The sequence below is a fragment of the Myotis daubentonii genome, chromosome 10 (assembly GCF_963259705.1).
Source record: "Myotis daubentonii chromosome 10, mMyoDau2.1, whole genome shotgun sequence".
Taxonomy (NCBI): domain Eukaryota; kingdom Metazoa; phylum Chordata; class Mammalia; order Chiroptera; family Vespertilionidae; genus Myotis; species Myotis daubentonii.
In genome coordinates, this window is record NC_081849.1 from 47,933,641 (window position 1) to 47,957,116 (window position 23,476).

The 23,476-nt window shown below is 43.1% G+C and overlaps 1 protein-coding gene across 2 annotated transcripts; it reads right to left on the reverse strand.

The window, feature by feature from the left end:
* Positions 1 to 8,039: 8,039 nt before the first annotated feature.
* SAMD9L (sterile alpha motif domain containing 9 like) lies at positions 8,040 to 22,861 on the reverse strand. 2 transcript variants are annotated; one of them, XM_059712336.1, is made up of 2 exons: positions 22,736 to 22,861; positions 8,040 to 13,113 (listed from the first exon to the last, which is right to left on the reverse strand). In XM_059712336.1, the coding sequence occupies exon 2, from the start codon at positions 13,090 to 13,092 to the stop codon at positions 8,350 to 8,352; it is 4,743 nt and encodes a 1,580-aa protein (XP_059568319.1). In that variant the 5' UTR covers positions 13,093 to 13,113; positions 22,736 to 22,861; the 3' UTR covers positions 8,040 to 8,349. The 2 variants fall into 2 exon arrangements, with proteins under 2 accessions (XP_059568319.1, XP_059568320.1); XM_059712337.1 differs by having other exon boundaries at positions 8,040 to 13,109; positions 22,736 to 22,842.
* Positions 22,862 to 23,476: the final 615 nt, after the last annotated feature.

A 23,476-nucleotide genomic window follows, 5' to 3' on the forward strand; every position in this document is an offset into this window, starting at 1 on the left:
TTTAAACAGGCATCCCATTCCAGTTATTTCAGTTTTTGGTAGTCATGAATAAAGCTGCTATGATTATTTTTGCACAAGTATTTTTGTGGACATGTGTCTTCATTTCTCTTTGGTAAAAGCCTTGACATGGAATTGCTTGAACAAATAGGTTTGTGTTTAACTTTATAAACAACTGTCAAGGCTTTGTCAAAACTTGTACCAGAAGCAGTATTCTTTAAGGTATGGTAAGTCTGTGTGTCAGCCACTGTATAAGTCAAAATGAAATAAGGAACTCATGTTATCTCTCCTGCTAGTGTAGGAATAAAGAAATAATGGTATTCAGCACATCAGTATCATGAGTCTGAGGCTGCCAGGCACCACGATTTTACTCCCATCTCCATCTGTGAGTAACAGGTGATTTAGTATCATTGGTACCCATAATACCTGGCCTGATGCTATAATATCATGTATGTTCTCACCATCTTAGGAGTGGTCAGATGTGGCACCCATTGGTAAATGTTTATGTTTTTGCAATATCTGTAATGAGCATATTTTCAGAACTGCCAAGATGAGCCAGCAAAACAAATCTGCTTTGAACACATTGCGTGAGCAGTTAGAAACTTAATATAGTTGGTTGACATAACAAGGATAAAGTTTCGTCATGAGGATAACATATAGATATTGTATCCTACCAGGCAGATCTTGCTCCTTTGCAGACAATTGAGATACCTTTTAAATAATAGCAGACCACATGGATATTTACTGTTAACTCTAGCTATTACTGGTTTTTCTTTCTGGATGAACCCGTGTATCATATACCATGACTCACTTTGAATATTTTTCATGTTTCTAAGACTGTAAGAACAAGTTGAATCTTTTTGTGGCTATTTGTACTCAATACACATCTTCAGTTTTTGAACACATGAAGCTCCTTGAAGAGCTGATCCCTTCAGGAACTGGCTTGTGCCCTGTGAGCGTCAGATACAACGTTGTCAGCTGTCTACCCTGGAAGGGCCAACTTTCCCACAGGCACTAGGCATGCTTGGACAAGAGTCTCTATTTCACATAATGTTTTTTAAAAAAAGAATGGTTAGACTTAGAGCATGTAGTTATTCAGCTTTAAGCAGGCCATTGACCTTTGACTTCTCTTTAAGAATTTCTTCCTTATTGTTACATTTCTCTTAGCTAAGAGTCTATTTGTTAAATTTAAGTACTATTCATATGTTTATAAATCCCACATTGGGTGTGTATTTCATATCATAGGTATTTCCAAACTAATATACCAGTTATCCCTTCAGAGGAATACCAACTTTAATATAAGTTTAATTTTCTCTAATCCAGTCTCTTTGTTTATTTCATCATATGTTTTGAGGAAATATTGAGAGCATTGTTAATATGGGAAAATATAATGATTGTTCTACAAGGGATTTGGTGATATAAACAGTCTGTATTTTTTCACCCCTGATGAGATATTTACTAGTAAACATGGTTGGCTTTTACTGAGCACTATTGGCTTCATAGTGCTCAGTAGAAGCCAACCACGTTTAAAGATACTCTGCCTTTTAGATCACTCATGCATATTTGATACTCAGGAATAATATTTTCTCTCTCAAATAAGAATGAAAAAATAAACATTTCAAATTGTTTGAAGAAACATCCTGGGTATATATATTTTTTTAGGTTATACTTAATTTGGACATGAGTATGAACTAAAAGAATTACGGGTATGTTTTGTTATGTTTTTTATCTAACTGTTCTGTTCCCTCTCACCAATGTGATAATTAGTTTTTTAACTATTGAATAAATATTGTTTTTAATTAAAAGCATATAAATTGATGAATGCAATATATCTATATGAGGATGAGTGTTGGAAAATAGATAAACAATATAGTGTGAGAAAACTAAGGTTGTGTTGTTAGGGGAAGGGGCTTGAATTAGAGTATCAGTGACTAAGTCCCTTTAACCAAAGACTGAAATGGAGCAACACAGTGTTTAAGCTCAAGCAAAGTTGGCAAAATATACCCTTCTTTGATCAATAAAACAATATTGATTTAGTGTTTTATAAAAGTAAACAAAATGTGGTCTATTTATACAATGAAAATTTATGTGACAATAAAAAGGAATGAAGAATTGACACATGATACTATATGGGTGGATCTTGAAAACATTATGCAAAGTGAAAAAAGCCATTCACAAAAGACCACATATGGTATGACTCCAATTATATGAAATGTCCAGAATAGGCAAATCCATAGAAACAGAGAGTTCTTGCCAGGGGTTAGGGGAAGGGGTGAATGGTGATTGAGTGCTGTGGGTGCATGGTTTCTTTTGGGGTGATGAGAGTGTTCTAAAATTGATTGTGCTGATGGTGCTAATGATATACTAACAGACATTGATTTGTGTACTTAATTTTTTTTTCTCATGTGAGGGTATTTTTTTCCATTGATTTTCAGATAGAATGGAAGGGAGGGAGGAGCAGGGGGAGAGAGAAAAAAAATAGATGACAACATGACAGAGGAACATTGATTGGTTGCCTCCTACATGTGCCCCAACTGGGAGCGGGGATTGAACCCTCAACCGAGGTAAATGCCCTTAACCAGGAATCAAACCCGCGACCCTCTGAGGCAAACCAGCCAGGGATGAATTATGTACTTTAAATGGGAGAATTTTATGATATGTGAGTTATCTCAATAAAGATGTTAAATTTGCTTCCTAATAAGAGCCTTCTGAGTGGCAGACATGTAAGGCATGCTATCTAGTTTACTCCTCATCAGATGCTTGCAAACCAAGTTTATTTTCCTCATCTTGTAAATGAGAAAATCAGAGTTCTAACTTACCTATGTATACTGGCTGGATGAATGACTCACAGTTTGGCTTGCATTTCTAAGTATGAACTTTTCCCACTGGCTGTCTTGGTTTACTCTGTTTTCAAATTGTAAGGCCTACTGGGGCAACCATTTGTTGTGCTGTTATCAGTTGTGAGTTAATTTACCTATGTGAGTAGAGCTGATGATTTATGGAGTAGGTGGAGCCCTGAGAAAGCTGCAGATAACCTGAGGGTACTGAGTCCTCATGAGTAAGGAGTAGAGGCAAGAAGTGGTAGAATTAACACACAGTATCACAAATACTTAGTCCAACAATTTCTTTTTATACTTTGTTTTCCCCAATGGCAATTCAAAGAAAGAGAGAGGGAAAGAGGGAGAGAGAGGGAGACAGGGAGAAAGGGAAAGGGGGGGGGAGAGAGGGAGAGAGAGAGAGAGAGAGAGAGAGAGAGAGAGAGAGAGAAATAGGGAGAGAGAGAGAGAGAGAGAGAGAGAGAGAGAGAGAGAGAGAGAGAGAAAAAGGTGAGGAAGTTTGAAGAAAAGAATCAGTGCCCAGCCAGGTGTGTGGCTCAGCAGTTGAGCATTGACCCAGGAACCAGGAGAGCACTGGTTTGATTCCCCTCAGGGCATATGCCCAGGTTGTGGTTGTGGGCTTGATCCCTACTAAGGGGCGTGCAGGAGGCAGCGGATCAGTGATTCTCTCTCATTATTGTTGTTTCTATCTCTCTCCTCTCTTCTCTCTGAAACCAATCCTATCTAATAAAAGAGAAACATGGTAATTAACCATAGCTCCGACACGCTTCCCATTGGCTAATCAGCGAGATATGCAAATTAACTGCCAACCAAGATGGCGACCGGCAGCCAGGCAGCTGAAGCGAACAGGGAGGCTTGCTTGCTCCAGTGACGGAGGAAGCCAGGTTCCCCGCCTGCTGCTGCCGGCCTCTCAGCTGCTCTCTAAGAAACAATGTTGCAAATATAGAAGCTAAACAAAACCCAGAAACCTGCTTTCAGCAGCCGAGGTCTCAGAGCTGGAGCTGAGCCTCAGAGCTAAAGACGGCTCTCAGCTCCAGTGACAGCCATAGAAGGTAAATAAATCCCAGAATAAAAAAGAAAAAAGAAAAAGAGAGGTTGGGAGCTTCAGTCATCCACCAGCCTGAAAACGGCCCTCAGCCCCTCACCCAGACTGGCCAGGCACCTCAGTAGGGACCCCCACCCTGAAGGGGCTGTAAAAAGCTGCAGACAGCCATCATCCCCTCATCCAGGCTGGCCAGGCACCCCAGTGGGGACCCCCACCCTGATCTGGGACACCCTTCAGGGCAAACCAGCAGGCCCCCACCTGTGCACCAGGCCTCTATCCTATATAGTAAAAGGGTAATATGCCTCCCGGCACCAGGATCAGTGGAGCTGCGAGGCCTCCCGGGACCGGGATCAGCGGAGCAGCAAGGCCTCACTGCCCCTGTGTCAAGCGGAGCCGCAAGGCCTCCCAGCACTGGGATCAGCAGAGCCGTGAGGCTTCCTGGCCCCTGGAGCAGCGTGACCGGGCAGCGCCCAAACCCCCTGATTGCCCTCCGGCTCTGTGTGTGACAGAGGGTGGGGTCACAACCTCCCTATCCGCCCTGCTCTGTTTGTGTCAGGGGAAGGTGCCCCAACCCCCTGATCGGCCGTGCTCTGTGCCTGATAGGGGGGAGCTCCCCAACCCCCTGATCGGCCCTGCTCTGTGTGTGACAGGGTGCGGTGCCCCCCCCCCATGGGCCCTGCTCTGTGTGTGACGGGGTGGAGCCGTAACCTCCCCATCGGCCCTGCCTTGAGTGTCACAGGGGGTGGCGCCCCAACCCCCCAGTTGGCCCTACCCTGAGCGTGACTTAGGGTGGCATCACAACTTCCTGATCCGCCCTGCTCTGTGCATGGCAGGGGGGATCTCCCCAACCCCCTGATCGGCCCTGCTCTGTGGGTGACAGGGGGGAGCTCCCTAACCCCTTGATCGGCCCTGCTCTGTGTGTGACAGGGTACGGAGCCCCAACCCCCCCTGATGTGCCCTGCTCTGTGCGTGTCAGGGGGCAGCGCCCCAACCCCCTGATCAGCCGGCTCTGTATGTGACAGGGATGGCACCACAACCCCCTGATCTGCCCTGCTCTGTGCGTGACAGGGGGTGGCGCTGCAACCTCCCCATCGACCCTGCCTGAGTGTGACAGGGGGCGGCACCCCAACCCCCCAATCAGCCCTACCCTGAGCGTGACTGAGGGTGGCATCGAAATCTCCTGATCCGCCCTGCTCTGTGCATGACAGGGGGCGACGCCCCAACTCCCCAATCGGCCCTGCTCTGGCCCGACCAGGGGCTGCGGGGCAGGCACCTAGGGATTGGGCCTGTCCTCTGCCATCTGGGAGAAATATATTTAAAAAAAAGAAAAAAATCAGTTAAATTGTTTTTATTTTTAATGGACTTTCTTGAGCAGAAATTGGACCCCATTATTTTTGAAATATAGATGATAGGAATGGAATAAACTGGAATTTAAGACTAAAATTTCCTGTATATGGAATACAAATTCACCTTTGAGGACAGACTAAGCATTTGTTTTGGGGAAAGCATTTCAATGGGCTCTTTGATTCTACAAGAGTAAAGAATCTCTTCTGAAAAGCGGAGTTGAACTTCCCTTCACTTCTCTCCACAATAATGTAATGCCTTGTCCTCATTGTGGGTGGGGTGACATCTCTGCATTTTATATTTCTTTTCAGAAAAAAACCCCCACATAATTCTTTCAGGGGACCTTAGAGGGTATATAGCCTAATATCCCAGTCAAGGGTTGGTGTTTAGGGGTTGTCTCATTTGGGAAAGTTGAGCAAGGGCTACCCTACAGCATGGTTATTGAAAGAGGTGCTGACGCCCTCACTGGTTTGGCTCACTGGATAGAGCGTTGGCCTGGGGACTGAAGAGTCCCGGGTTCGATTCTGGTCAAGGGCATGTACCTTGGTTGCAGGCACATCCCCAGTAGAGGGTGTGCAGGAGGCAGCTGATCAATGCTTCTCTCTCATCGATGTTTCTAACTCTCTGTCCCTCTCCCTTCCTCTCTGTAAAAAATCAATAAAATATATTAAAAAAAAGAGGTGCTGAGGAGAGGGAAACCCCTTGAAAAACCTTGTATAGAAGCTGGGCCTATAAACTCTGAAGGTAGTCAAGGATGACAGGAATATATAACAGGTTTTATCCTTCTATTATAACTTTTTCCCTCTTATTTCAAGCCTTTAGTTAAGTATGATTAACCACTGTAGCCCAGTCTTAACTGAGTTATGAAGGATGAAGGGACTGGCCTGTGAGCACTTTAGGGTGGGTAGCCACATGGGAGAGCCTGCTACCAAATGGGCAGGTGGGCTGCAGAAGAGGGAAGCAGCAATTTGGAGCAGGTTCAGCAGTAGATGTGGCTTCTAACAACAGGGACCTATTCGTGGAGAATCTGAGTATTCCCCAAAGATTCATAGAAACTGGTGAAAAGAACCCTGATAGGAAATAGACATCTTGTGGACAAGAGGAATTGGGTTTAAAGCCTGTAATTTCTAAGTTATATTATCCTAATATATAAAAAGCCAGGTGCCGTCACAACCTAATGACCTGACGGATGACCAAACAGCAGGCCAGGGAGCTGAGGAAGCAGGAGCTGTGGGCCCCCGGCCGCTTTCGGTGCAGCAGAGGAGGAGAGAGCTGTGGGTCCAAACGATCACACAACCAGTCCGGCTCTCATGGTGTGGCAGGGCAGGGCCATGGAGGCTGAGGAGCCTTGTGGGTTGGGGCGGTGAGTGTGGAGCTTTGTGGCGCTGCTGAAGTAGAGGAGCGTTGCGTGGCATGGGCGGCTGAGACCGAGGAGCCTTGCGGGGCGGGGGCTATTAGTATAAAGCTTCGTGGGGCGGCTGAGGCGGAGGAGCGTCATGGGGCATGGGCAGCTGAGGCCAAGGAGCCTTGCTGGGCGGGGGCTGAGTGTGGAACTTTGCGGGGCGGGGGTGGCTGAGGCTGAAGATCCTCACGGGGCGGGGGCTGTGAGCATGGAGGTCCACAGGGCAGGGGCTATGGAGGTGGAGGAGCAATGCTGGGCGGCAGACATGGCCCTAATTGCAGCTAGGCCTAGGGACCCTAATCACGCATGATTTAATCGTGCACTGGGCCTCTAGTAGGGAGATATAAAGTAATGGGTAAATAAATATATATTTGTTAAGTATTCAGTTTCATCTATATTATCATGTGTTTCACTTCATAGGCAATAGATATCTCTTAAAATCTGAGCCTCTAAGCCAGTGGTTCTCAACCTTCTGGCCCTTTAAATACAGTTCCTCATGTTGTGACCTGACCATAAAATTACTTTCGTTGCTACTTCATAACTGTAATGTTGCTACTGCTATGAGTCGTAATGTAAATATCTGATATGCAGGATGGTCTTAGGCGACCCCTGTGAAAGGGTCGTTCGACTGCCAAAGGGGTCACGACCCACAGGTTGAGAACCGCTGCCCTAAGTTGTTTGTGGCTGTTCTGGTTGATGTTAAGTCCAAGAACAAGCTTCTGAGATGGCATTCCCAGCACTGGAAAGCTCAGAGCACATATTGCCATGAGGAAGTTACCTAATCAGGCAGGGGTTACAGTGGTCAGGGAAGACTTCTTGGTGGTTGGTTACTTGAACTGAGTGTGATGGAGAAATTAGAATAGCCATATTCTGAAAATGTTGGGTGAAAATAAGGACTTGACAGAGAAAACAGCATTCATATAGCACAGGTTGAGAAGTAAAGAGGGTAGTAAATGAAAAAATAAGCCACGGAGTTGGGATCTAAAGAACAGGTGGAACTAAGACTGTGTTGACAGGAGGTAAGAATGGGGAAAGTTTCATCTGTACCAAATGGGAGCAAGAAGATGGATGGAGTTCAAGTTTGTGGCTACTTGGTTGTCTTCTCTTATCACCCTCCCATAGCAATGAATTGAGAGAAGGGCAAGGAGTATAAGGAATTGCGTGTGTGTGTGTGTGTGTGTGTGTGTGTGTGTGTGTGTGTGCGTGTAGGGGTAGATGGGGGATAGGAACAGAATGTTTACCTTGCAATACGTTTTTATTGATACCAAGGTGAGGAAGTGGCACTCTAATGTGGATCTCTGTTTTTTTAGTTCAATAAACTAAGGAAGGGCTTTCTCTTCCATATTCATCTAATTTAAATTTCTGCTTTCACAGTGAAGGAATAATTCATAATTCAGAAAATTCATAAGCGTGATAGAATTTAAACAGATTTTATTGACATACAACCAGTAATGATGTCACCAGTGGATATCAATGGAAAATTCTTAATTAAATATGTTAGTCTGAAAGTGCATATTTAAAACATTGAACAATTGACTCTACAGTGTGCCAAGCTCTGTGTGTAGACATGTTTAATGCCCTACAAAGACTTTTAATTTACTGGGGGAGACGAAAACAAAATCTATAATCAGAGGTAAGCTAATAATGCCATTAAAATGCCATGGGGATAGATGGAATAAGATCAGAGAGAATATGAATAAACATATTTGAGCTAATATATCTTTCTAAATAACTTCTATGTCATATGCTAGAGGGCCTTCAATGGAAAACCCTAGGTAGAAAGACACTCTTTCTATGTTGCCACCACTTCTGAGTAGACCTGAATAAACAGATGTTATTGGTATTTTTATTTTTTTCTCTGTTCCATATTCAATAGAGATTTTCTTGCCTTCAGCCAGACCAGTGAGACGGCGCATAAGGTCTTTGACTTCATTTTTTTTCCACACATCTCCACTCTGCCAGAAGGAGTTTATATTGTGTACTTTACTGAAGTACTGCTCTATCTCGGCCTTATGCACAAGTCTGTTGAGACCCCTCTTTTTCCCTAGGTAGAAAAGTGTGCTTGGCTGCCTGGACCTGCACATGCTCCTGTACTGTCTCCTGAAGGATCTATTTAAGGATGAAACATATCTTTCCATTAGCTTGGAATCTTCATCTAGCTCTTCATTTTCTGGCCAGAACAGGAGGCAGGCCAAGAAATAAGGGTCTGGGTATGGGTGACTTAGTTCTACACATTGTAACACTTCTCTGAGATGTTTCTTAAGTACAGTAAGTGGCTGAATAAACTTGGAATTGGGTTTTAGACAATTGAGAATAATGTTGGCCAAAATGAAGTTTTGTTTCTCCTTTGCCAGCCGTTTGTTTGGATTTTCCTGAAAGAGAAAAGTGTATTTGTTCACTATACTTTCCATATCGGCTGCAGCCTCTTTGTGATTTGGATTAAGATATTCTAGAAGTCCAGAAAACCTGTCTGCTTTCAAAGCTTCTAGATCTCTCCTGCAATTCTCCTCTTGTAGTAACTGGCTCTCTTTGCTTTGTACTGGAGCCACATCCACATAGCAGAAATGTTCCCTATATTGAATGAAACAACGTCTGATTTTCTTGCTTAATGAGATCTCCGCTATTTCTTTTTGGATATTCCTTGTTTTCAAAAGACCCATATAATCAGTAAAAAAGTCCAAGCACTTTTTAATATCCGGTTGTAAATTTTGTAAGTAGGAAGTGAACTTAGTTAGAGCCAAATAATATTCATTTTTTGGTTTTGTAGGAATATTCCTCTTTCCTGATAAAAATTCTGCCATAATTTTTTTAGATGATTCATTTTCTTTGTGGAAACAGGGAGTGAGCTGAAGAATCTGAATAGTGTAAAGACCAACTTCTATTTCACCCAAGAAACCAGCTGTATTATACATGTCATATTTTCTTTTTGACTTCTGTGGTGACCAGGTCTCTGTTTCATAAGAGTCTTTCCTATCAGTTTGCTCTTGGGATTTTTTGAAAGCTCTTGATGCATTTTCTGCAGCTTCTAGAAAATCTTTTAGATCATTTACAGTGATATCCCTACAGTTTTTGTTTGCATCCAACCACCATTTGATTTTATTTTTGTAGACCTGACCAAGTGTATCTGAGATATAGGAATTTTTAGGTGCTCTCCTTTTGGCCATATTTGCCCAGTCCAGAGCAGTGTCAAAGTTCTTCTCTTTAATGTAGAAATGTCTTGCTAAGGCCTGACAAATAAATGCATTTTGTGGGAATCGAAGAGTTCCTTCAGTCAAGACCCTTTCAACTTCATCATTCTGTAAAGCTTCGATTAATGGAGAAAACAAAGTGTCTGTTTCATCTCCATCCTCTTTGCGCTGTCTTGTAAGCAGAAGAGTTTGTACGTCATGTTGAAATTTGTCTCTTCCTATTCCAGAATCATAGAATAAATTCTCTCTTAATATCTCCAATGCAATTTGACATTTATCCAAGTGATAGCTTCTTTCTAGTTCTTTTAGACAGCGTCTGGCAATCAGAGGGTGAATGATGCGCACGCCTGCACATCCCCCATATTCTGCCATTTCTGTGTTGATTAGAAGTGTGGAATAGGTTCCCATCTTGTCTTCTAGGCTTTCAGGTTTCCAGGGTGTACTAATGCCTGTGATTCCCAAAAATATTTCACACTGTGACACTGAAATTGTAAAGTCAGTAACATAAGAGTTGAGTAGAGCCAGGAAAGAAATGAGTTGGGCTTCCTTGCTGTCAGTATTCTGTCCTTTTAGGATATTAATGACTACATTTTCTATATATGTTTCATCAAAATTTTTTTTCATGATCATGAAGGAATAAAAATTTTCACAGTTCTTGTGTTGCTTTTCAATTTCCTCCAGTTTGGCTTCAAAAGCTCTTCTTTCCTTGGGAGAAAGTTGGTATTTTAGTGCAATACTATCTGCTAATTTTGCACTTTCATCAGGATTCTGAGATCTCATACAGTTTAAGATAATTACCAATGTTTTTTCATATCTCAAACCCTTCTCTGCTAAAATGGAATGAATGGTATTCTGTAGAATGTAGACATTTTCCTGTTCTTCAAAATCATCTACTAGGAGAAGTACAGGAATGTAATCCTGATGGCTAGTTGCCTTATAGGTAATCAACTTGGTTACTTGTTCTCCAGTTTCTTCAAAGTCAGTTGCTTTATTTTTTAACACAGCACACCTAAAGTTTTTCTTTAGGTCCCACAGAACATTCATAGCCAATGTAGTACCCCCACAGCCTGGATGATGATAAAGATTGATAATTTTTACAAATATTGGTTTAGGAGACTCTGCACAACACTGTATCAGACCTTTAAGGTCTTCATAATTGTCTCTTTTGACAAAGGGTAAAGAATAGTTTTCAGAAGAAAAATAGAAGTTCCACCAGGATACTTTGCCACCTCGATAAAAGTGCTCTTCTTTTGTTTTCTTAAATTCTTGAAATTTAGATTCATTTTTCTCGATATCTGTGTCTTTACACTCATTTTCACAGAGAATTTCCAGTGCAGTCAAGACATCCTCTTCCTTTTTCTCTAGGATAACCGAAGATGATCCATGGGAGGGCAAAAACCTTCTTGATGACTGAGTGATTGGTTTTAGTTTAAGGATAGTACTGTTTATCAATTCTAAATTTAAAGTGGAAATACTGTGGCTTGTTAATTCATCTGTTATTGTCAGTCTTGCTCGTAGTAGATCTTTCCATCGTTGATAAATCTGTGAGTCTGCACAGATACACAGTATACTTTCCATTCCTTTCAGAGCTTGGTAGAAAGCACAGAAGGTTTCAATGAGTGGATCTCCTGGGCTTTCCACCAGAGAGAGTAATAGAAACACTACCAAAAATTTCCCTCTTATCATTAAATTTTCATCTGTGAGAAATAAAACCAGTTTCCTAACTTCAGAAGCTCTTTCTCTTTGCCATAAATGTAGTTCTAGAGGCTTATACCTCTCATCTTTCAAGTCTGATCTGCCATTGCAGAAGATCCAGCTGGGCTGATCGAAAAGATTCAGGCTAGAAATTGCCTCTCTTGTAGTAGCCTTTTCCTCATATTGATTTGGAAAGTGAAGGTTTGCTACCCGGCTTCTTTTGTAAGCTTTGGCCACCCCCTTGCTCTCAGATTCAGGATCAAACTCCAAAACAGCAAGCAATTTAATTTCCTTTAGAAAATCTAAGTTCTTTGTTTGGTTTGGATGGCATTTATTTGTTACAAGAATGTACCAATTGTAGTATGAATTATCCAGTGACTCTCGGTTTCCTATGAGAAGTTTAACCAGCTTTTGTCCTTCACTCTCCTTCTTATTTGCCTTCCTCTCATATTCTTCTTCAGCCTCTTTTCTCAATACTGCTAGTGACTTGACTTTATTTGTAAATGCTCTGAAACCCTTGACATTGGCCAGGATATCAGTAGTGCTAGCTCCCTCTCTCACAAACAGTGAAGCATCTTTGTTTTTTTTCCATATTTCAGCTTTACAGCTTTGCATCTTAATGTAGAAATATTTTTCTTTACATACAGAGTGTTTTGGAATAACATCTACTTCAATGACAAACCTGTCAGATGGTGTGTTGTTCTGCAGAAGGACTTCCACGAACCTTGGCTCCCGAATGCACTTCTTGGCTTCATTGATACCACTTTCTTCAAAATACTGTTTGATCATTGTATTGAAGTGGTCAATGAAGGCACCTTTATTGGTGACTTCTATGCCAACAATTTCTCCATGGGGTTTGTCCAAGATTCCAAAATGGATGGTGCCATTGGTGCGTGAATTCATACAAGCCGATGCAAATCGGAAGACTTCATTGCTAAATTTCATCTTAATGTCCTTTTCTGTGGCTGTGTCTGTATTTGTGAGGGCTTTGAACTCATGTATTGGGTCTATGAGATTGAGTGGTCCTGTTTCAGGTTGTATAAGAAGATAATGTTCTATGTAACGATGGCTGCTGTGGAACTGATCAAAAGGATATGGCATACAAGTCAACTGCTCAGCTTTTAGCTTTTTCTCTTTTTTGTCTTTAGTGGTCACTACTTCATTTAATGCATTTTCTTTTATAAGAACAGATTCTTGTTCTTTGGTATCTCTGATCTCTCTAAGATTATGATCAATATTGGATGGCATTGATTGTTCTTCTTCTTTTTGTGTCTGTTGTGGCTTTTTTTGGTGTTCTTTGGAGGTTTTTATATGCTCTAATTGTCCAGAATCCTGATTGTGATTTTTAGGGAAAATATTCAATCTGTCATACATGCGTTTTATCAAAAGTGCTGGACCCCGTGGTAGCCCCATGTCTCTAAGGTCTTTTTCAGTTAATTCCTCCAGGACTAATCCTGTCACTTCTTCATTGAACAGAATTTGCCCGTATTTCTCATCGATCTTAAGGTCTTCTGTTACCCATTGTTTCACATGCTCTTTGTTCCAGTCTTTGGTCATTTCAGGTAGATTTACTTGTTCACTCATATCACAGCTGCAACTTTCTTCCTTGGAAAAAGTTATACAATAAGTATTTTAGTATGATACTTTATCATCGAAATCAGTCGATTATATATATAATACTGTTCAAGGTTGAGTCTTAAAACTGCTTGGTACTTATTTTAACTGTTTTATAGTTCCAATTAGCACCCCCTTGTTTCCTATATGATTATGATTGTGATTATGACATAAGCAGTAGCTGCTAATTAGGGCAGCACACCCCTTTATCCTTATAATAATTTTCCCTTTTAAGCTTAACTTGGTGAAAGTTGCTTGTTTTCATAACTCAAAACCAAAATCTTAAGTAATAAAGAAATTAGTTCACATAGTTGAATATTGCAAATAAACTTTAAAATACAAAACTGGATAAGTGAATGTGGGTTGGAAAATAGAAAACTACATCCACAGCTAGGAAGCTGGCATTTTTGTTACACAGTAATAAGGCAATTGGTTAACTTATCACTTGTCTTTTGGAACTCAAACTGGTAGGCCGACAAGGCTAGAGCTTTGGGGGATGTGATAGCAAAATGTTAGATAACTGATTTGGTTGGCTAAGTCTTGTGGCCCTGAGAGGTACTAGAGAGTTAGCTATAGTTCACACTGGCCTGGCCGGCCTGAAATTAGATAAGGAAAATAGTATGCATTTTTAACTTTGTTAAAACCAATTTAGCCTAAATTATTAATATGAGAGTAATGAAGGTCTTACAATCATGTACTTGGTTGAATTGCAAGTTTTGAATATCCTGAAACACTCGAGATCAGGGGTTCTCAACCTTGGCTCACTGGTACTCCACATTCTGAAATTGATTTAATTGGTTGAGGGAGTGGAGTTTAGGATTAGTACTTTTTTAAAATTGTCTGGAATATTCTATTGTACAGATAAGGTTGAGAGCAGTTCTCACAGTGTAGTCTCTAGATCAGCAGTATCAGCATCACGTGGAAGCTTGCTAGAAATGTAAATTTCCAGACCCCAACCTGGTCCTACTGACTCAGAATGAAAAAGATGAATCAATAATTTTGTTTAAGGGAAAATAGAAAAGTAAAGGTATTATAAGGATAAGTAAACTAAAAGCATTAAGGATCAAACAAAACATTATATTATAAAGAGAGCAAATACAAAGCATATACACTTTTCATATATACACAGAATATGTATAAAACCATCATGTACATTCATAAAGATGAAAGGCTTTACCCAAAGCATAACATAGAAAGATTAGAAAGGATATTATCAGACAGAACTGTTTTAGTCTGCCATTCACAACAGTCTTCACTCTAACAGACTCAGAGCCCAGGAGCTAGAGAGAAGGAAGAACCTTAGAGAAGAGAGACTTAAAATTTTATTTGTTTATGCAAACTGCCATCAGTTAAATTGGAGGTGAGACCAGGCAGGGGTGCTAATCAGTAATGGATGTGGTGTATTCCAGAGAGGAGCTGACCTGTGCCTTGCCCATTCATCTGGGAATCTGGGATTGACAGCCTCACAGTGTCATTAGGTTCCTGTGGCATGACAGTCAGAAACTGAGACAGGCTCAAGGAGTGTCAGTAATAGAATGAATAACCCTGGACAGCTTGCCCCCCTCCCTATAATGCTAGATGATTGCAGGAGAGGACCGTATAACAATGGCAAAGAGTTGAAAATTGGATGAGAAAGAAAAATAATATTAGGTATGTCTTCAGGGATCTCTCTGGTGGGAGAAAAAGATTTGCAGCCTTCTGAAACAAAGAATGAGTGGACCACTGAGGTAGGAATTATTTGACTTCATGGCATGGGGGTGAACACTACTGAGGAACAGTGAAATGAGTTATTTCTCAAAGGATGTCAGCACAGAACAAAGACAGATTGTGGCTGATAAATGGATGTCTCCTCTTAGCTGATGCCTCACTAATTTTTGTGTAAAACTGCCTCTCAGCACTAACACTACCAAGAATGTCAAATCTAGGTGGAGAGGATGGATAAAGGAGAAACAGTCTTAAGTTTCACTTTTTCAACATGATATAATAGAGATAATGAAAGATTTTTTTGAAGTCCCTTAGATAGAAGGCAGAATAAAAAATATGACTTCCATGTTATTTTAAACTTCACTCTTAAAATACTTCAGGCTTTGAGAGTTTGGTGAGTATTTGCTTTTTATACATTTTAATGTATTTTGACCTCCATTCTGTAGACAGCTGAAGGGAAGAGACACTCATGCCCTCAGACACTATTCCTGTCATAATTTTTGGTGGCTCAATAGATACGTAGATGATCACTTCAATACTTTGGCCTTGCACCCTCTTGACTGCCTCTCATCTAATGATCGTGACCTCCATCCATCTCCACTCTCATGGGTCACACTATTGGCCTTATCATAATTATTACGAGTTAAATTGTGACCTCCCAAAATTCCTGTTGAATTATTAGCCTCAGTTCTACAGAATGTGAGCTTGTTTGGAGATAGGGGTGGTTGCAGATGTAACTAGTTAACCTGAGGTCATTAGAGTGGGCCCAATTCAACATGACTGGTATCTTTATAAGAAGGGAAAATCTGGACACAGAGACACATATATAGGGATGACATCATGTGAAGATGAAGGCAGAGATCAGGGTGATGCCTCTATAAGGCAAGGAATGCCAGAGATTGACAACAGACTACCAGAAGCTAAGGGAGACGCATAGAGCACATTCTTCCCCACAGCCCTCAGAAGGAACCAACCAATTCCTTGATCTTGAAGACATCCAGCCTCCAAAACTGTGAGACAATACATTTTTGTTGTAGAAGCCACTCAGTTTGTGGTACTTAGTTACAGCAGCCCTAGGAAACTAATAGAATCACCAATAGCTATAAGCCTTCCATCATCTCAGATGCAAACATTTCACCATCATCTCCTGCCCCTAAGATTCACTATGTTTAGTGCTCAAACTCTATATTTCTTTAACACCAAGACCTTTAAGCACTGCTACTATTACTTTCTCACTTTCCTCACCCCTTGTCATGTCCTCACCACCTCTTATTCACTCTGTTTTCAATACAGCAGCCAACATGATCCTGTTTAAATTTAAGTGTAATCACATAACTCTGATCAAGACCCTCCAATGATTTCTCATCTCACTCGGAGTCAAAGCCAAAGTCCTTAGGTAAACTCCTACATAACATGCTCATTCCACTTTTTTAAACCCTCTTCACCTCCACTCACCCTGCTCACTCCACTCCAGCCATTCAGGTTGTCTTGCTGCTCCCCAAACATGTCAGGCATGCTGCTGCATCAGGTCTTTGAAGTAGCTATTCCTTCTGCTGGGAATGCTCTTTCTCTAGACCAGTGGTTCTCAACCTTCTGGCCCTTTAAATACAGTTCCTCATGTTGTGACCCAACCATAAAATTATTTCCATTGCTACTTCATAACTGCAGTGTTGCTACTGTTATGAATCGTAATGTAAATATCTGATATGCAGGATGGTCTTAGGCAACCCCTGTGAAAGGGTCGTTCGACTGCCAAAGGGGTCACAACCCACAGGTTGAGAACCGCTGCTCTAGATACATAGCTCACACTCTTACTTGAGCCCTTTATTCAAATTCAGTGCAGCCTTACTTAGCTACCCTTTTGAAATTTCAGTCCTTCCTCTAGTGCTTTCCGTTACCCTTCCCTGCTTCATTTTTAAAAAAAAGAATTTACATACTATATTTAATGATCGTCTCATTCTCTGAATATAACACCCAGGAGAGAAGACATTTTGCCTTTTGTTCAGTGGTGAATCCCCTAGTGCCTGACATAAAGTAAGTGCTCAGTAAATATTTGTTGAATGAAGAAATTAAGATTTTTAGAGTTGTGGAATGCTTGAACTGTATTTTTGTAAACCCATGAATCAGCATTGCCTATAAAACAAAGGACTTGGGAAATTTCCTTTTTTCTACCTTTACTCATTTCACCCATCCCCATCCCCTGCCTTTGCAATCACCAATCTATTCTCTGTATCTATGAATTTGTCTTTTTTTTTTCAATTCAACATATAAATGATATCATACAGTATTTATTCTCTTGTGTCTTACTTATTTCACTTAGCATGTTTTCAAGGTCTATCCACGTTGTCACCAATTGCAGGATTTCTTTCTTTCTCATGGTTGAATTGTATGTATCAACCACATTTTTTTAATCCATTCATCCCTCAGTGGACACTTAGGTTGTTTCTGTAAATAATGCTGCAGTGAACATAGGGGTGCAGATATATTTTTCAGACCATGTTTTTATTTTCTTTGGATAAATACCCAGAAGTGGAATCGCTGGGTCATATGGTAATTCTTTTTTTTTTTTTGAGAAACCTCCTTAATGTTTTTTATTGGTGCTGTACCAATTTACATTCCCACCAACAGGGCCTAAGAGCTCCCTTTTCTCTATATTTTCACCAACACTTGTTATTTCTTGCCTTTTGTATAATAGCCAGTCTAACAGGTGTGAGGTGATATCTCATTATGGTTTTTAAATTTTTTCATTTTATCATTAGATCAGAACCAAGTCCAGCTTCCAAGTCAGATTGGTCATAATGAGTGAGAAAGGAGTTTTCATTTTTTAAAAAGAAAAGTTGGTAGACATATGTTCTTCATCCACAGGCTCATTACAGCAACCTGAGCCCCGATTTCCTAGCACCTCTTATTAGTTTTTGCTGTCTCATTTACAGTCCCTGAAGGAGCATGTTTCTCATACAGGATTTTCTGTCCTAGGTTCTTATGAGCCAGACTTCCAGGGGCCTCTGCTGTGTTAACTGCTCTTATTACTCTGGGCAAATGGACTCTCCTCCGGAGATGGTCTTATCGTGCTCCACAGACTTACTGTGTTCACATCTTGGAAGTATCTTATCTTATCCAGGGCACGCCAGCATTCTACAAGAAGCAGCACATGAAGGGGTTCCTGCTTATCAGCCACTGCATGCCCAGAGACACTGTGTGTGTGTGTGTGTGTGTGTGTGTGTGTGTGTGTGTGTGTGTGTGTGAGAGAGAGAGAGAGAGAGATATGTTTCGGGAGCCGGTCCACCCTTGCTGCTTGACGCAGTTGCTGCAGGGAAGAAACATCTGCACAGCTTATGTTTCAAGGGACCTGGCGTATATGACATATGTCTGCTCCCCCTCTTAAGCGCTATGTGTTTTAACCAGGACCAGCTCCCGGAGAAAGGTTGTTTCCCTAGGTTAGGGGTTAACAGGATCAAGGAAGAGAATAAATCAGTAAATCTCCCTAGTGTTACAGAAGTACCATGTACTACTTATGAAGAACTTGGACTAAGACTGTTGGCAATAAATTTGGGACTTGTTGGGCCCACATCCCCAGGGGTCTGCCCACCAGGGAAAGCACCAAAGCCTATACCCCTGGAGACCCTCTGACACAGGGCAGTCCCAGGGAAGGCAAGCAGCGAGGCTGGGAGGACATAACCTTTACTGGGTAGGATAAACTCCTTCAGTCACTTCCTTGTAGCTTATCATTAGAGCAATAGAATAGTGACCTTGGAATAGCCCTTATAATGGAACACAGAGATTAACCTAGATAAGATTAAAATCAACAGAACTAGATAGAGACAGGATTATGGAAATGAAACTAGAAACTGTAGAAGGTTTCCTGAAACATACCATGATGTAATTATAGAGGCATGCTTATGGGATCAAATAGTATAAATATAGATGTAATAGAACAATAAAGAGAGAACCCAACCATGCTGATCAACTGAACACTGTCTCCTTGTCATTTCTTCTTCACTGACTCCGTCCACACCTTTGGGAACCCCTGGACCTGCTGGGGCTGGCCCCTAACAGATATGGGGGTGGGGAGGGAGGGAGGTTAGGGAGATGGAAGCACCTGTCTCAAATAGGGTGAATAATATCTGTCCTATCTAAACTGGTCTTTTTAACTTATCTTACAGATCTCCCCCATTGTTTAAAGATGAAGACCCTTTATAACATAAAAAAAATTTTCAGCTGCCCCCCCACCCCTTGACCAGAGCTGAGAAAATACATAATGATTTGAAGCTATTATATATTTGGTAATGCTTTCACATGAACTTGTCACTCTGTCAATTTTGAGCATCTTATATGGTCTAAGATCTATATTTGGCTGGAGCCATGTATTTAATTCAAGGTGAAAATAATTCGGGCAAAAAGGTTTGAATAATGCTTTGACATAATTTCTTGGCATATTCAGTGTCTTCAACCTAGTTTAGGGTGATGGCTTGTTAATCTATATATATAAAAGGCTAAGTGACCGACCATCCATCTGTCTGACCAACCTACTGACCGACCGTACATATATTATATATACTATTTTGAAATGTAATTTTTTGCAGTAACATAATTACCCCACGAATCTTTCTTCTAATTAATTTCCTTTCAATGTGCATGAATCCATGCACTGGGCCACTAATCCTATCTAATAATAGAGAAACATGGTAATTAGCTGTACGACCGCTACCCTTCCCATTGACTAATCAGCGAGATATGCAATTTAACTGCCAACAAAGATGGCGGTTAATTTGCATATGTAGGCACAATGCTGGGAGGCGAAAGGGAAAGGACGGAAGAAGCCCCCTGCCACTGATGGTGATCGGAAACCCAGGGGGGAGCTAAGAGCTGGGGGCAGGGCAAAGGCGGCCCTGGGGGCCGCCTTTGCCCTGCCCCCCAGCCATGATCAGAGAACCGGGTGCCTTTGCCACCCCTGACAAGTGATTGCGGGAAGCAGGGGTGGAGCCCGCCATGGGAGCTGGGCAGGGGCGGAGCCGGCATTCCAGGGAGCTAGGGGTCCCTTGCCCAGGCCTAAAGCCTTGGCCAAAGATGTTAGGCCTGGGCAGGGGTGGAGCCTGCAACCACGGGGAGCTGGGGGTCCCCTGCCCAGGCCTAAGGCCTCGGTCAGAGGCCTTAGGTCTGGGCAGGGGCAGGGCGGGAGATCGTGGGGAGCTGGGGGCCCCCTTCCCAGACCTAATGCCTTGGCCAGAGGCATTAGGAATGGGCAGGGACGAAGCCTGCAACTGTGGGGAGCTGGGGGTCCCCTGCCCAGGCCTAAGGCCTCGGTCAGAGGCATTAGGTCTAGGCAGGGGCAGGGCAGGAGATCACAGGGAGCTGGTGGCCCCCTGCCCAGGCCTAATGCCTTGGCTAGAGGCATTAGGCCTGGGCAGGGGCGGAGCCTGCACCGCGGGGAGCTGGGGGTCCCCTGCCCAGGCCTAACGCCTTGGCCAGAGGCATTAGGCAGGAGCAGGGCGGGAGATCGCGGGGAGCTGGGGGCCCCCTGCCCAGGCGTAATTCCTTGGCCAGAGGCATTAGGCCTGGGCAGGGGCGGAGCCTGCAACCGCGGGGAGCTGGGGGTCCCCTGCCCAGGCCTAAGGCCTCGGTCAGAGGCATTAGGTCTAGGCAGGGGTAGGGTGGGAGATCGCGGGGAGCTGGGGGCCCCCTGCCCAGGCCTAATGCCTTGGCCAGAGGTATTAGGCCTGGGCAGGGGCGGAGCCTGCAACCGTGGGGAGCAGGGGCGGAGTCAGCAATCGTGAGCAGCTGGGGGTCCCCTTCCCAGGCCTAATGCCTTGGCCAGAGGCATTAGGTCTAGGCCGGGGCAGAGCAGGAGATCGCGGGGAGCTGGGGGTCTCCTGCCCAGGACTAATGCCTCCACCAGAAGCCTTAGATCTGGGCAGGGGTGGTGTCAGAGATCGTGGGTCGCGGGGGCGGAGCCGGGGATGGTGGGAGCTGGGGGTCCCCTGCCCAGGCCTGACACCTCTGCCGGAGGCCTCAGGCCTGGGCAAGGGGCCGATCTGGTGATTGGAGGGTAATGAGGGTCAACTCCTCTGGCTGAGGCATCAGGCCTGGGTGGGGGGCGGAGCCAGTGATGGGGGAAAATGAGGGTCCCCTGCCCAGTCCTTACACCTCTGGTGGAGGCATCAGGCCTGGGCAAGGGGCCAATCTGGCAATTGGAGGGTGATGGGGGTCGACGCCTCTGGCCAAGGGGTCAGGCCTGGGCAAGGGTGGAGCCCGTGATCAGGGGAGATGGGGTTCCCCTGCCCAGGCCTGAAGCCTGGGCCAGGGGCGTCAAGCCTGGGGCGGGGGTGGGTGGGGTGCCAAGCCGCAGATTGGTGTGAACTACAGAGGAAGCACCTTTTCTGACTGCTCATTGGTTAAGCTCCCTGTATGCCACTGGTAATATTCTTAGTAACTTGGGTAATAAGAATCCAAAACGGTGATCTAGGGTTTTTCTCCTGGGGAAAAAAACGAAGGTCCGCTGCTGGAGGGCTAAGAAATGTCATATCCTGCCCTAGCCACTTTGGCTCAGTGGATAATGCCTTGGCCTGCCGATGGCAGGGTCTGGGTTCAATTCTGACCAAGGGCATGTACCTAGGTTGCAGGCTCCTCCCTGGCCAGGGCCCAGGTCAGGGCTTATGCAGGTGGCAACCAATCAAAGTGTTCCTCTCATTTTGATGTTTCTCTCTGTCTTTCCCTTTCTCTTTCACATCCTCTAAAAATCAATGGAAACATATCCTCAGGTGAGGATAAAAGAATAATAAAGAAATTATTATTATATGAAAGACACATCTTGAAAATGCCTAAAAAAAGTTGTCATTTTTTCATGGTGATGGGACTGGAGTCCTTGTTGATGAAAAAACCTTGCTGGCTGTGGTGACTGGCAGTGGCTGCAGCAGCGGGGTTATGGGGCTGGTTCCTTCCCCTGATCAGCCCGGTCACCTTCCATAAAGGGAGGCCAGATGCGGCTTAGGCCCGCTCCCCAAGGGGAGCTGGGAGCAGGCCTAAGCCGTCAATAGGACATCCCCTGAGGGCTCCCAGTATGTGAGAGGGGGCAGGCTGGGCTGAGGGACACTCCTCCCCCGCCCCCCAGTGCACGAATTTCGTGCACCGGGCCCCTAGTATTTATATAAAACTTTAGTATACTTCACTGTCCTGAGGCTTACAAAGTCCTTTTGTGAACATGATTTGATTGGATTTATATCCTCAAGTGTTGACATGTTTTTTAAACAAGAGGGACCTTTATATTTGTCCAGAAGCTACTTAGTGTAAATAAAGGGGGAGCAGCCTGGCCAGCATGGCTCAGTGATTGAGCATTGACTTATGAACCAGGAAGTCATGGTTCCATTCCCAGTCAGGGCACATGCCTGGGTTGCAGGCTTGATCCCCAGTGTGGGATTGATGATTCTTTCTCATCATTGATGTTTCTCTCTCTCCCTCTCCCTTCCTCTCTGAAATCGATACAAATATATTTTAAAAATAAAATAAAGGGAGCGGGAAGTTGTGATCAGGAAAATAAATTCATGATTAAGTGTGTCTCCTTTCAACCAACCTGTTTTCCCATTCATGGTGCAGGGGAGTTGTTCCAGAGCAGAAAGTTGTCTTGGTTATAGTTTTTGTTCTGCTTTTTCAAATGGGTGAAGGTGTTGTTCTGGTTGGAGCTGGGGAGAAGACCTCCACCCTATCTCCTTTATTCTGTTTTGGGAATATTTGGAACCCCAGAGTTCTCCTTATGCGTACTTAATTTCAGGATCTATTTCCCAAGGACTTACATTTTCTCTTGGGCTTGGGCGAGGAGTGGGGTGGGGCAGGTGATCAGGAAGGATCAAACCCTCAGGGCAAGTACTGGTGCCCAGCCCTGTCTCTAAGAGGCTGGGCCCTAGAATGTTCTTACCTCCAGGAAGAAATTCTTGCAATCTTGGTTGGTCTCCAGCAGGCCCACGCCCTGCTCTGATGTTCTTCAGAAATGAAACTGCAAAGCAAGTTCATTTTACAAAGTGCACTCTAAAATTATGTGTTTCTATGCATAGTCTCTGTACAAGCTAGTTATGAAGGAAATCCTTAAGTAAAATAATTAAAGTTTGGAGGGTTTAATCTTTAACTAGATGTAAACTTTTTTATATCATCTTGAGTTATATAGGACAGAGTATGGCATAGCTGCTCTTGGCTACAATTTTCTACTCCATTCCTGATCTTCTGATTTATATTTTACTTAGCTCTTGGAGCCTCATCACCAGCAAATATTCCACATGTTTTTAACTATTTTCTGTCCCACTCATTATTCTGTGAGCTTTATGAGAACAAGAGCTTTTGTACATCTTGTTCACTGTTTTACAGTGCCTAGCACATAGTAAGCTTCTTAACTAAAATTTGTTGAGTGAATAACATAGTTTCTTAGAGTAGTTAAAAATAATAAATTTTTGGAAACCCCTGAGTTTGCAATGTCTGTAAGTCAAAGGACTAAGGCACTTATTTCATTTGGCTTAAATTCCAGACAAAAATCTGAAGAAATCTCTTCTGTGCTAACCCTTAGGCAAGAACTAACTCTAACTTCAATCATCTGGTAACACAGAATGAAAAGGAAGTTTTATCAAAAGGAAAGGAACATTAATAAACATTTCTCCTGCAGTCCTTC